The sequence below is a fragment of the Antedon mediterranea genome, chromosome 3 (genome assembly GCF_964355755.1).
Source record: "Antedon mediterranea chromosome 3, ecAntMedi1.1, whole genome shotgun sequence".
NCBI classification, from domain to species: Eukaryota; Metazoa; Echinodermata; class Crinoidea; order Comatulida; family Antedonidae; genus Antedon; species Antedon mediterranea.
The window spans coordinates 4,915,603-4,929,562 of NC_092672.1; the positions used below are offsets into that span (position 1 = coordinate 4,915,603).

Sequence of the window (13,960 nt, forward strand, 5' to 3'; positions counted from 1 at the left end):
ATGTATATATCTGACATATGGTGTTTAAGCAAATGGTTTTATTCGTGCTTGCGTATAATGGGAGTGACCTCTAGATTTTCAACAACCTGTATAAACTATTAATATTAGGTAATTATCATTATTGGTAACGCTGGATGGAGGAAACATGTTTTCCTCGTTTTTGATGACAAAACAGTTTACGTTAACTGGCGGCGAGACATATAAAACATAGGTTTAATTATAAATCGATATTCATCTCCAATCACTTATATGGTATCATACGTTTTTTAATTAATGGAGATATTTCCTACGGTATATATGATTTGTAGTGGTACGGAGGTTGGTGGTTACAATGCATAGGTCCAACTTGTCAATCTAAAGTTCCTGGTTCAAATCTAGCCTTTTTTTCTTTTTTTAAACCATATTCAATGAATCCATCCAGCAATTGCTGATCATTAGGGACCCTCAGAGGTTCACAAGACAAACATATACACAAGATGCTCTACATAAACAAAGTCTTATTACAAGTCTTTGGGAGTGGAGTTGTAATCCTGACATGTGACGGGACTTGAACCCAGGACCATTGGAGTGGTAGCCAAGCATCATAACCACCAAGCCACAACTTCACTAAAGCTCAGGTAACAGACAATTCTGTTAATGACATTCAATGTACTGATTCCATAAAACGTAAACATAGTTTTAATATAGTATGGCGACATAACGGCTCGTACCACCAATATATATATTAGATAATTATCAGGATAATAAAAATAACAGAGTGAAAACACAAACTAAACATCTGTTTAAAGACATTTACTCAATATATATATATATATTCAATATACCAACAATGGAACCAAGTGATGACTTATCCAAATTAAACGATAACCAGTAACCGATGCAACTATGTCACCAGACCCAGGGTGGTGGGAATTGATTAAAGGGTATGTGGCGGGGGTTTATGATTAAACATTCTATCCCAGACAATGGCACACATTATTTTGATATATTATGTCTCACAGTACCAATAACAAGGTAAGTTTTAACATGGGGCATACGAGGAGTACCACAACTGTATGTTGGATTCAGGATATAATAAATTGGCAGTGACCACCAAATTGGTCTGCTTGGTACCATAATGGTACCATAAGTTGTACCATAATGGTAAAAACACTAAATAAAATAGGAAAAAATTAAAATATTATGCGATAGCTGTGTGTGTATCACCTAATACACTTAATCATAAACATAGCATATATTCACATAGTACATGAAGTTTTGGTTCAAAACAGTGCTTTTTAAACGTGTTTGTGTAAAGCGCTACATTAAAGATCCCACCTTGTAACAACACTGACATTTTCTACTAAACTGTTGTGGATGCATATATTGAGTTCAATGTAACTTCATTCACTACAAACACGTTTCATTTAGGCTAATGTTGCAAATAAATCTAGTTACTACATTACTGAAAGACCTGTTGGAAGTTCAACATTTAAACATTATCATTTAGCCTAAGTAATTGCATACCTGTTGTGTAATTTAACAATTACAATGTTTCATGAAATTAAATTAATCCTAATATACGAAATTACAATTACGAAAAAAAAAAACCTTATTAAATAAAACTATTTATTGCTTTATCACATAATCATAATAATAATTACTCTTTTTAAATGATTACTTCATTTTAATAGGTTAGAGGAACAATAACCAGGTCGATTCGGGGTAATAAGAAAAAAAGTACTTAGGTTACTAAAAAAAGATAAATTTCACTAAGATAGGTGCCTACAAGTAACCTTTATGTGTGAAGAAACGCCTAAAATTACTGAACATTTATCCAACTTAATAAACTAAATATAAATATTGATTAAACTAAACAGTGTATTATGTTATAACATGCATTATTATATAATTAATTTTTAAAACAAGCCGACCAATTTCAAACTGATAAAGAGTATAATTTATTCTTCATATCAATGTAGAGAAACACATTTTTTATTTGATACCAGAGTTAAATAATTAACAAAATCTCATATTTTAAAGATTTACTCAACAATACTTGCATTGTTTCATTGATTAAACTATGTTCATCAAATGCTTCTTATTTTACTCAATGTGTAATCATTTATTTTCACATGTTCTGTATTTCATTTAATTTCATGTAATATCAATATTTCCCAATATGGCTAAAGTATGTACTGTAATTATTTGTCATTAAACTCTGTCTACACTATCTTAACTATTTTAACAAGTGTGATGTGCCCAAATATGGTAGTGATATGACATCATATGTATGCGCACGTCTCATGTTTTTTTTCAAATTAGTTTGATAGTGTACACAGAGCTTAATGACAAACTATTACAGTACGTACTTTAGCCATATTGGAAAATATTTAATCCTACCTTATTTGCAATTATAATTTTCACATGATAAAATAAAATGACTACATTATTCACTTTTCATTTTTAAGTTTGAAAAATAAAATTATCTCACAAATTAATAAAAAATAATTGACTGATTCGTGCATAATAAAAATATACATTTTTCTTGTACTGGAGTTGTGCTATAATAAAGATGAAATTACTAATAATTAAATATTTTGATCAGCATAGGAAGAAAACACAATGAAATACTATGAACAATTAAATATAATAAAATAGTAATAAAGTAAATATAGGACATATGTACTTATATTATTTTATATTCTGGACTTTTCAAAATTCCCAAAAGTTGAAATCTTTGTCTCTTGTACTATCGCCAACAATATAGTGAGATTAATTTTACAAGTTTAAAGGTCATTTAATTAAAGGTCAAAGGTTAATATTTATTTCATTCCTAAGTTCAAGTACATTTACATAATAACTACAATTAATTTATCATTTTCTTTTAAAAAGTAATTGTTATTAATTACATTATTAGAATTTTTCATTAAATTTAGTTCTACTGTCCAGATATAAAAAAGAAAAGAATCCAACATTTCCCTATCAAAAGAACAGTGCCATCTGAGTAGTTTAGCAAATGTGTGTAACATACATGTATTGTTAAAAACTGCAAAATGTTGTGAAAATATTAGGAAGCAATATACATTTGCATTGCAAAGTGCTGTGGCACACCATTTCAATTAAGAAACTATATTTAAATGTAATTTATTTTAAGCCATCTTCAGAATTTACAAAATATAATCATAGGCAATTATTTCTTTAATTATTCCATGTTTTAAATTTACAGTTTTCCTTCAATTTTTATTCACATATTGTGTATTTGGAAATTTGTAAGCCATGCCCACACAGAATTACATCCAGGTTAAACTATTACATAACAATTAACTGCATTTATGTGTGAACAGGCCTTTAAGTGACATAATCTACAACTGAATAGCTTATCATCATGTAAAGTTAAATTAAATAAATATCTAAGGGAAAGGATAAACTATTAATAAATCTATATTTCTGAGAGAGTATTGAAATAAGATTTTTTTCTTTAAATAAAATTAATTCCAAGAAAAAAACTAACTTAAGCTCTGTTTACACTATCAAACTTTATGTGACAAAAAATGTGATGTGACCATTATATTGACATGATGATGTCATATTACAGTACTACCATATTTGTGCTCATCACTACCATTTTTGGGCAGATCACAACTAGTTTGATAATGTAGACAGAGCTTTAGGAAAAATAGAATTCTAAACAAAAAAAAATCACTGAAATTTCATTTTTAAATTGTTAAATGAATTATTTCCTAATCGCCATGTACAATCCAACACAACATAGTGCATTAAAGAGTGAAGAAATCGGGATAACCCAAACCTATTTCAATGCATTACATTGTCTTAGATAAATATCAACAGACCAGGAATAATTATTTTTAATTTCCGCACATTTAAAAGGTTAGGAGTTCAAAATGGAATGCCAATAAACTTTAGTCATGATTACCTTAAAGTATTATACTATAATAATTATATTGTCTTATCTTGAGAAAGATTGCCTATATTGTCGTAGGTAGTGTAGTCAACCTCTGTACATTTTCTTACAGCACTAGATCTTTGATACGGCTTTGCTTGAATCTATTTCATCCTTTAATTGGTCACCATACCTTTAATCTCTCCTTGGTTACGTTGCTAAAAACAAAAAAGATTATAATTATTAAATGATTTTAAAATAACTTGGTTGTTTTGTTAGAGATTCATTTTACCATAATGAAGTATAGTGATAAACTTTCCTTGGTGATGTTAAAAACAAAACAGATTATTATCATTATTAAATTATTTCATTTATTTATTTTTTTTATTACACATTCATTTTACCAAATGAAGTACAGTGATAAAATCTTATAAAAGAAAATAAATACTACACTAACTTCATTGAGTTCCTTTTGTGTTTGCTCCTCAATTTTTCGTATATCTTCCATTGTCAATCCATACCATTTATCTATCCAACAAAACAGCTGGCGATGAAACACAGTGAATAACCTTCTCTCAGACTACAAGAGGAAAAAGGAAACAAATACAATAAAGAAACAGTGCACATCAGTATTAGTAGGTGTACAGCTGAACTTCATCCAAAAAAAAGTTACCCCAAATTCTATCCTCATAACATTGTACATAGTACTTGCCTTCTTCAAAATCAACATCATTCAGTAACAATAAACCACAGCATAGGTAAGTTGGACCACCCAAGGGAACACATTAATGACTAGGTTGGTGGAAAAAAAATGTCTAGTGGAACCAACCTAGAACCAGAGAGTGTCTTCAACTTTATTTGTCAATTCAGCTTTTTTTAAACAATACACAGTCTTTCTCTCATTTTATACATCACTCTCCTCTTCTTGTTTCCTACATCACAACTTTTCCTTTGATAACCTTTATAATTTACCTTCATAATAAAGCTTTCAATTTTGTTTTGTAATCCCCACCACTTAAAGTTCGTTGTTACTAACTTGTATGCACACATTAGAGGCTTGGAAGTTTTCTGGGGGAAAAAATTAACATTTTAAATTTGAATCCTTTAAATATGTTTAAACAAAGTCTTAAGCTCTATCTACACTACCAAAGTGTGTGTGACAAAAAAAAAGTGTGATGTGCCCAAAGATGGTAGTAATATGACATCATCGTGTCCATTATATGGGCACATCACATTTTGTTGTCACCTAAAGTTTTATAGTGTAAACAGAGCTTAAGAGTGGCACTAATTTGCAAAGATTTGAACCATGGATTTAGGGTTGGTAAGTATGATTTGTAATTTGGTCCTTGTCTTCTTAGGAGACTATTTGACCTTACCTGCCAATCCTTTTGTAACGGACCTCTTCCTGTCTTTTCAGATTTAAACAGTGTTGGATCTTCATCTTCTTTATAATCCTAAAAAATATAAAAAATCAATTTACACAATATGTACCACCTTCTATTAAAGAGCATATTGTGCCGGGTGCAGAGGTCGTAGATACCCCTTAAAATCTGATAACACTTAAATTTCTTCTAAACCATCTTATATATAGCATAGATATGTTTATTATAATTGTTTGAATATGCTCTCTAAAGCGCGGTTCCCGCTAACGACGCAACGCAAGGACGTAACGCAACGCAAGTGAATTGACCAATCACAAGCGATGGCTTATTCGCTTGTGATTGCTAACTGTCTATAACGTCGCCTGTCATTGGTCAAAACGCTTGCGTTGCGTTTACGTCCTTGCGTTACATTCTAGTGGGAACCAAGCTTTACATGTGAAAGATAGGGGCAGATCAAGGTTCTTTTAAACAGGAGAGTGCTAAAATATAATACTGTACGTATAATACACCGTATGATATTATACAGTAGTCAAAAATAAAATATAAAAAAGAAGTTTCTAATGTTTCTTTAGCAAATTTATTCACTTTAAAAATGTTAGGAGCTTTTAAGCGGGGAATAATGATGATGATAATCTGTGATACATACTCGTGCTTCAATGGGATCATTTGCAATGTCAATGTGCTCTACTATCCTCTTCTCCAGTTCCTCTTTAGTCAATTTATGAACCTACAAAACCATAAAAATACAATATAAAAAACATGGAAAAAGAACAAGAAAACATCACACGAAACCAGGCAGAGACAGGATTCCTAAAAAGCGAACTTAATCACTATCTAGTAGGTCTCCTATTGCACTGATTGTATAAAAAACGTTTAGAATATAATTTGTATGATAATATAATAATAATTCAATAATTTTATATTTCTGTTTTTATTGTGGTCACTTAATGATCAGTGCTTTCACTGGAACTGGATAGACAAGATTTTACAACCTCTTAAAGAGATGGCAATAAGTAATATCGTACACTTACGTTCTCCGCCTGTCCTTCATCTTCTATATGCCATGTTTCAATTCTCAAATAAAAATTATCTTTCATATAATCAGGATTCTTAAATAAAGAATGAAATTAATTAACTGTTGTGTCGCTGCAGAAAGCTGGGATTAAAACATAAAAAGTTACTTGCTGTCAAATATGTCATTAATTAATTTAATTAATTTAATTAATAAAACCTTTGCTGTACTGTATATTAATACTCACCACCAACATATACCACATTCATAAAAAAAATAAACCAAAGAAACAGTCACTCAAGATCACATAAGGATTATAAATGTAATTTTCATCGCCCTTCACATAAAAAAATCTAATTATATTTCCTTGAGTGATAATAGAAAGCTTTCGATTTACAACATGGTTAGGTCATCGTCTGGACCTAGAAACCATTAAAGATGTTTTGTCCCCCTGAAAAATAATTTGTAACATTTTTTTTTTAATATGCCATTTCAATTTACATAATCCACTGTCACCAAAAAATGCATCTAAACAAAATTTATTTACCTGAAAAAACTGTAATTAAAAGCAAAAAATGACCAAATTGGCTGCCAGACAATGGATTTTTGGTTGAATTTAACCATTTTATTATGTTATTTTATAAGTGAAAACATTACTTTTTTTTTTCTTTTTTACGGAAGTGATAAACTTTATTAAAACTACAAAATAACCTATTCAAAGTCTGATTTAATTAATCTTCATTTTTTATGTTTTTGGGGGACAATACATCTTTAAACTTATGTGGAGGTGAGGTGCGAGGAAACGTGTGACGTCCCAATATTTCTGCATGTCCACAATGAACTAGCATGACGTAGTTTACCGTTGGAAATCGAAAGCTTACTAACGAAACAATAGAATAAATGCACTTACCGATATTTCAGTTCTACAATATGGATAAGCATTCCAAGCTTTTTCATGCATTTCTAATGCACCCCTTGGAGCTAAAATCCTAACAAAAGCCGGTACTTTACTGGGAAGGAAAAGGGATGCAAGAATGAAAAAACACATACCAACATACAAAAAACAATATACAGTATATTAACTTAGACGTTGTAGTAAGAGGAGGAGGAAAAGAGAGGTGTTTTCCATCACCGGATAAGGTCAAAGGTAAAAAATATTCCCATGGAAACATATAAATATACAAATTTTATCAGGAACACCAACTCAAGTACCAATCCAATAAAGCCATCACCACTCCCAGTTTTCTCTGGAACTTACAGAGAATTCTGTCCTACAATATGGATATGCATTCCATGCTTTCTCATGGAATTGCAAAGCTCCTTTAGGAGCCAGGCGAGCCACTGTTTTGGGAACTTTACTGTAGTAAAAAATTATGCAATTAGCTATATTGAATACATATGTTTTCTTTCCTCTAAAATAAAAAGGGTGTGAATGGTATTGTATTGACAGCAATAATCAGATATTAATACCAACTACACTCACTTGTAAATGAGTAGCTAGTTGAAAATACTAGAAACGATATGATGGCGTGGAAAGGAACTGGCCACCCTACCACATAATGCCGGGGCTTAGCACAATGTGGTCTTAACTCCACTCATTCCCCTATGAATGAACAGAATGACCCACCTCACCTATACAAATATTAGAAAACTATTACATTTCTAATTTTCGAATTATAACTCGCTCTTCGAAGAGAAAGGGCTATTGTCGGTTTATCCAGGTAAGCTAGGCACAATATGGACAACATCATTCAGGGGACACTCCTAATGAGACACAGTTTGTAGGGCCCAACATATGTAATTTTATATATTTTATACAGTCCTTACCTTTGTAAATGATAGATTTTATGAGTGAATTGACCAGACCCATACTCCTCATTTTGAAAAGGTTCATTTGTAATGACTTCAATTCCTTCACCACCACCAGTGTTCTGTTTGCTGGCTTGGGCTACCGACCATAGTTGAGCAACTTGGTACTAGAAAATAAAAACGGGTATATAACAATTAACATTAGGCCTAAAAAATAATGTTGCCTAAAGCTCTGTCTACACTATCATCATTATCAAACTGTATGTGACAAAAAAATGTGATATGCCCATATATAGGCACGATGATGTCATATCACTACCATATTTGAACATATCACTACCATATTTGAGCACATATTTTAACCAAACAAATGTGTTCATTCAATAGTCTGAAGACATATTTAGGTGATTAATATTTGTTATAGTCATTTGTTTCTGGTTTTGTGAAAATATTTATGTATTTTACTGTACTGGGCAATATTTTTGAATTATTCTGGAAAGGAATGCAAGCCATAAAATCACCACAAGTTCAAAGACGTGTCTGGTCTGGCTTATGTGTACTTTAAAAGAACCACCTGGGCAATCTCAGCTTGTGTCGTGGACAGAGGAATGAGCACTCTTTAGTGTATAACACGAAGGGACCCATTGGGAAGATGAAAGAAGTTATATGTGTTGTCCACATTATTTAAGCTCTGTCTACACTATCAAAATAGTTTGACAAAAAGAGTGAGATGCGCTCAAATATGGTAGTGATATCATCATGTCCATATCACATTTGTTTGTCACATAATGTTTGATTGTGTAGACAGAGCTTTAGCCTGCAAGCAAGCAATACACACGTTATTCCCCCACATTTATATTACAATTGACATTTTATATGATGATACAGTATATGGATTTTGGATAGCAAACATACGGAGGTAAAATCCTGCTTGTTGTGTCCTAGTGTACAGCCAAAGAATATATATCACAAGAATGAGTAATCCGCGATTTTCCCTGTAACAGTAATATTGTCCATGTGGTAGGGCGCCGCCATAAGTGTGGATGTATCTGGGATGTATACAACTTTTTGTGACGGTTTCAATAATCAAAGGCTAGACCACCGGTAGTATTTTCATGATAAAAAATGTTATCAACTACATCCCAACATCATGTTAAATACTATTTGGATATTTAATTGTTCGTTTTATGCAATTTATTTAGTAAAAACTGCCGTATAAACAGTTTGCTTTATCAACCGGGCGCTACGATAGCGTGACCGGGCGTGTTGGTGTTTACGCGTTTTCACGAAGGATTGTTTAATAATATTCCTATATTTAACTTGTTTCTGGTAAAACAAATAAATGTTAATAACATTTAACATTTTGTCCTATTAATAACATGTATTTTATACTAATTTATATCATAAAAACAATACTTAATTTACCGGGCGTAGAGTAGTACACGGCAATGGTAAAGAATAGGCCGTGCTGAGTAACGATTCATTGATTTTTGGTGTTGCTGTGTTAGGCCTTTTTTGTGAACTAACTTAGCATGTTAGTAAATAATTGTCTGTAAAAGTGAATGTACACTAGTTTGTTAATAAATATGTATTATGAAATAGTTTACAATTGCAAAATATATTATCATAATTCTATTTAATGTGACATGTATAATATCTATCAAATCAAGTCTTATTTGGTATGTATACATCCGCCCTTATGAGGGCGGGCATCACTCTCTGGAGCTCTCTGTTACAAATTTCTCATGCAAAAATCGCGGAATACTCATTCTTGTGATATATATTCTTTGGTACAGCTTATTCATTCAAGTTTGGTGATTTTGCATTCTACAAAGCAAAAGTATAGCCCTAGATTGTTGTATGTCAAATGCAGTATATATACTGTACAGTACATACAATAATCGAAAATGCAGTAGATGCTAAACAGATATCCTTGAAACAAATCAAAATGCTGTGTTTATTTTAGCCAAAAGTTGACAGAACTAACCTTTTAGACAATTGTTAAACAGCCTATTGTCTCACCACGATCAATAATAATCTCACCATTATATTGTTATCATTGATTTGCATTGACTAAATTCTCTTACAATATCATAAGTATATTGATTACCTGGTCTCTTGTGTTAAAGCACTACAACTCTACACAACTGACAGTTTAATTATAAATGATGGAAAATATGTGCTATTCTAAAATGTATTTTTAAGGAAAGCTTTCTTTCAAAAAAAGAATATTATAAGTATATTGATTACCTGGTCTGTTAAACACTACAACTCTATACAACTGACTGTTTAATTATAAACGATGGCAAATATGGGCTATTCTGAAATGTATTTTTAAGGAAAGCTTTCTTTCAAAAAAGAATATCATAAGGAGTCAGTAAATATTTGTAATTATGACTGTGCACACAATATTTTATAGCCTTTTTCAGTATTCATACAGTAATGCTATCATTTATTCAATGACAATACAGTAAACATTAATGCTAATAATAGTACAGCTAGTACTAGGAAAGAATGTAAGGTATACAATAAGGGGATGATTTGTCAGTCTATTTACAAAGCATGACAACATATGTAAAATAAGTGTATTGTTATAGTTAGGATACTTTCATCTTTATTATTATGTATACCTATATACCTACCACATTTTATGCCCATGATTATACATGTACAGTAAATACCTTGATTGAATTTTCCATATAATTTCACTTAAAGTATGACACAAGCGGTCAAAGTTCACAAAAATGGAGGAATAGAACAATCTCAGAGGCCATAAACTCTATACAACCTTTGTATTTACATTTAGTACTGGTTGATAGACCTATTGTGTAATGCTAAATAGTATCGTGTTTACTATTGCACAATTACTGTATTTTAGGAGATACCCTGTCAATGTTCAGTTAGAACTGAATTATCTTCACAGTATTCCATCCCATTAATTAAGGGAAGCCATATAATACAGTTCTTTGTTTTATTTGTTTAATACTATTACTACATACCATTATACAAATACAGTTTCTTTAATTAATAACATGATAATGAAGTCAGACAAAACACTATAACACAACCTGCTATTGAATATGTCAAAGGTCAACTTACATTATAATATTTCAAATATAAACAACAATGCAACAATTTATACTTTACCTCTGCTACAGATATTGGTAGATGGACACGACTGAAAAAAAAAATGCATAGAATTATCAGAATAATATTGAATTATTATTAATATTAATGCATCTACTTATCTCTCCCTCTTTTTAATTAAACATTAACATTAATGATACTGTGGAGTAAACTGAACTGAGTACTTTTATAGGTGAAGGTTGAAAGGTATACCTAGTATATTTCTGATTGTTTTTTTAAACTTTTTTGTTGGATGAATTAAATAGTTACTGTTGTACTAGTGTTAGTACCACCAAGTAGCTTACTGCATAACCTCAAGAAAAACAATGAATCAAGTATGTGGTACCACAATAATCTAAATTTGTATAGCTTAAAAATAGAGTTGGTCAATCGGATTATGGAAACAGAATGTTTTTAGCAAGATCAACGAAGGCCATGGCAAAGACTGAAAATATAGCGGGCAGAAGTATCTAAGCTAACCCTGTATGGAAAACAGCTACTATAGTGTATTGTACAATAAAAAAAACAACCAGAGATAAAAATCTCAAAATCTCATTCAGATACATTATTACTTTTCCACATGTTTAGCCTTATCCTCATCATGCAGAGTGCATTTATAGGCCACAGTGTTTTGGTACAATGATTAATGTATTGAATTCAGAAGGGTTTGTTAGTATAGGGGTTTTGGCAAAAAATGGCCAAGTTACTAAATCTAGTGAGATATAATTGGCGCTTCTAATGTGGTCGACTAATGCAGGGTTATATTGTACAGTAAAGAAAGGTAGCTACTTTTCATACTGAATTTGTAATAAAATGATGAATAGGTAGAGATTAGTATGTGCTGATATTGTGAATAAACCATTCATATATAAATAATATAATAACAGTTATGATACTAATTATTAATTGTATTGTATAGTTATTATATTGTAAACAATATTGCATAACAATGTTGTTAAGCTATGCCTATTGATTTATATGAAATGATATTCATATTCATTCAAACAGGATGAGAAAACATGAATATGTACTGTAGGCTACACATTATTTATTTATTTTATTTTATTAATTTTAGCAACATTAAAACAATACATAAACTTTGAGTGTGCCAAGGAGTAGCAAAAGAGGTCGAAGGACCACTGTCGCCATAAGGCGTGCCACACCAGCACTCAAAGCATACATTAAAAAAATGTAAATATGTAATATTAATACCATAATTTAAAAAAATCATAATCATTTTGTAATGTTAAATAAAGAAAAACTCTTAAAGTCTTAGGTTGTTAATGTTTTAGTGTTAATGTTTTATATACACTACACACACAGGATTACTAGTTAGTTAGGCATACTTAGGCATTACTATAGTATAGGCTTCTTTTAGGCCATAATACTTAATGCACTTGTCAATTGTATGACCCACTATACGACCCCCGGGAGAGGTGCGTCATTTGTCCGGTGTGCGTCATACTTTTGAATACCATGACGCACCCGTGCGTCAAAAAGGTGACTTACCTTTAGGTGACCATGACGCACCCATTTTGACGCACTGTGACCATGTTGTTTATGATATGGTGGGTGGTAAAGTGACGGACATTGACACACCTTGTTCATTGATGTGACGTACCATCTAGGTTTTTTGACGCACCCCTGCGTCAGTAATTATTTGTAAATGACGCACCCATGACACACCTCTCCCGGGGGTCGTATAGTGAGTCATACAATTGACAAGTGCATAATAGCTAGGTAGGCTAGGCCAGTCTTTTTTGTTTAAAAGCTGTGTAACAAATGAATAACAAAAAATAATGTCACAATAATCTACATTATAATATACAATATACCTGTGTGCATATACAGATATTACAAGCCGCGATCCATTATCCATTTAACGAACAATTGTTACAAATATTAGCCCACACATGTTTCCGCCGGTAGTTCAACCCATCCATGTTGTGTAGGAGGAAATTGCATTCTTTGTCGCCCGGCAATACACTCCACTCGCCAGGCGAGAATTTAGCAGGCCTAGCCTAAACCGTTGTTTTTACGAATTTTATTACAGTAGTTAGGATTCTATTTAATAACATTTATCAACTATATGGACAAAAACAAAATGGTCTTGTAAACAAAGTGAGAGAGAACTTACAATTCTTTTCTGATAACCATTATTTAGTGTAGAACTCAACGACTCTTCCTGAACTCGGCTCCCGTTTTTTTGTGTAGATTTTTTTCGTGTGACGTCATATTAGGCGAATCAAACTCCCGGATGTAATATTCAATAACTCTTCTTCCGCATAAACAAACTAAAATCAGTTTGCAATTTAAAATAAAGTAACGTAAAAAGTAATCAATAAGTTGTTTACAATCAATACAATATATGTTTTTTCTATTTAGAGGAAATCTATATTATTTCAAAGGTGGCATATTAGACGTAGGCCACACTACAATTAAAGACATTGATGCCTCTGTATAAACTCACAAAAAAGGGCTGTGGAAAATAAAAAATGCTCATCTAAAGTTTGGGTGACTGGAAGAGATTCTCATGATCTGAAGGATGGTTTTGATGATATTAAAAGGTGGCATGTCAATCACGTGTTGTTCAAAGAAAATTCAAAGCATGACAAAATGGTATGTAAGCCTATGTCTTCTATAGGCTATACATAAGAAGAAAGAATGTTACTGTTAAGTAGTATAGGCCTACTTAAATCTACCAAAATGTTCACTCACTTTAATGCATGTGATTATAATTATATAGTG

The 13,960-nt window shown here is 31.5% G+C and overlaps 1 protein-coding gene across 1 annotated transcript; it reads right to left on the reverse strand.

Annotated features, from left to right (window-relative positions):
• Positions 1-49: 49 nt before the first annotated feature.
• Positions 50-13,429, reverse strand: LOC140044628 (phosphatidylinositol transfer protein alpha isoform-like). The gene is made up of 10 exons (XM_072089220.1): positions 13,350-13,429; positions 11,234-11,264; positions 8,105-8,253; positions 7,188-7,287; positions 6,297-6,374; positions 5,912-5,992; positions 5,260-5,337; positions 4,856-4,951; positions 4,341-4,463; positions 50-4,101 (listed from the first exon to the last, which is right to left on the reverse strand). The coding sequence occupies exons 1-10, from the start codon at positions 13,367-13,369 to the stop codon at positions 4,060-4,062; spliced, it is 798 nt and encodes a 265-aa protein (XP_071945321.1). The 5' UTR covers positions 13,370-13,429; the 3' UTR covers positions 50-4,059.
• Between the last annotated feature and the right edge of the window lie 531 nt (positions 13,430-13,960).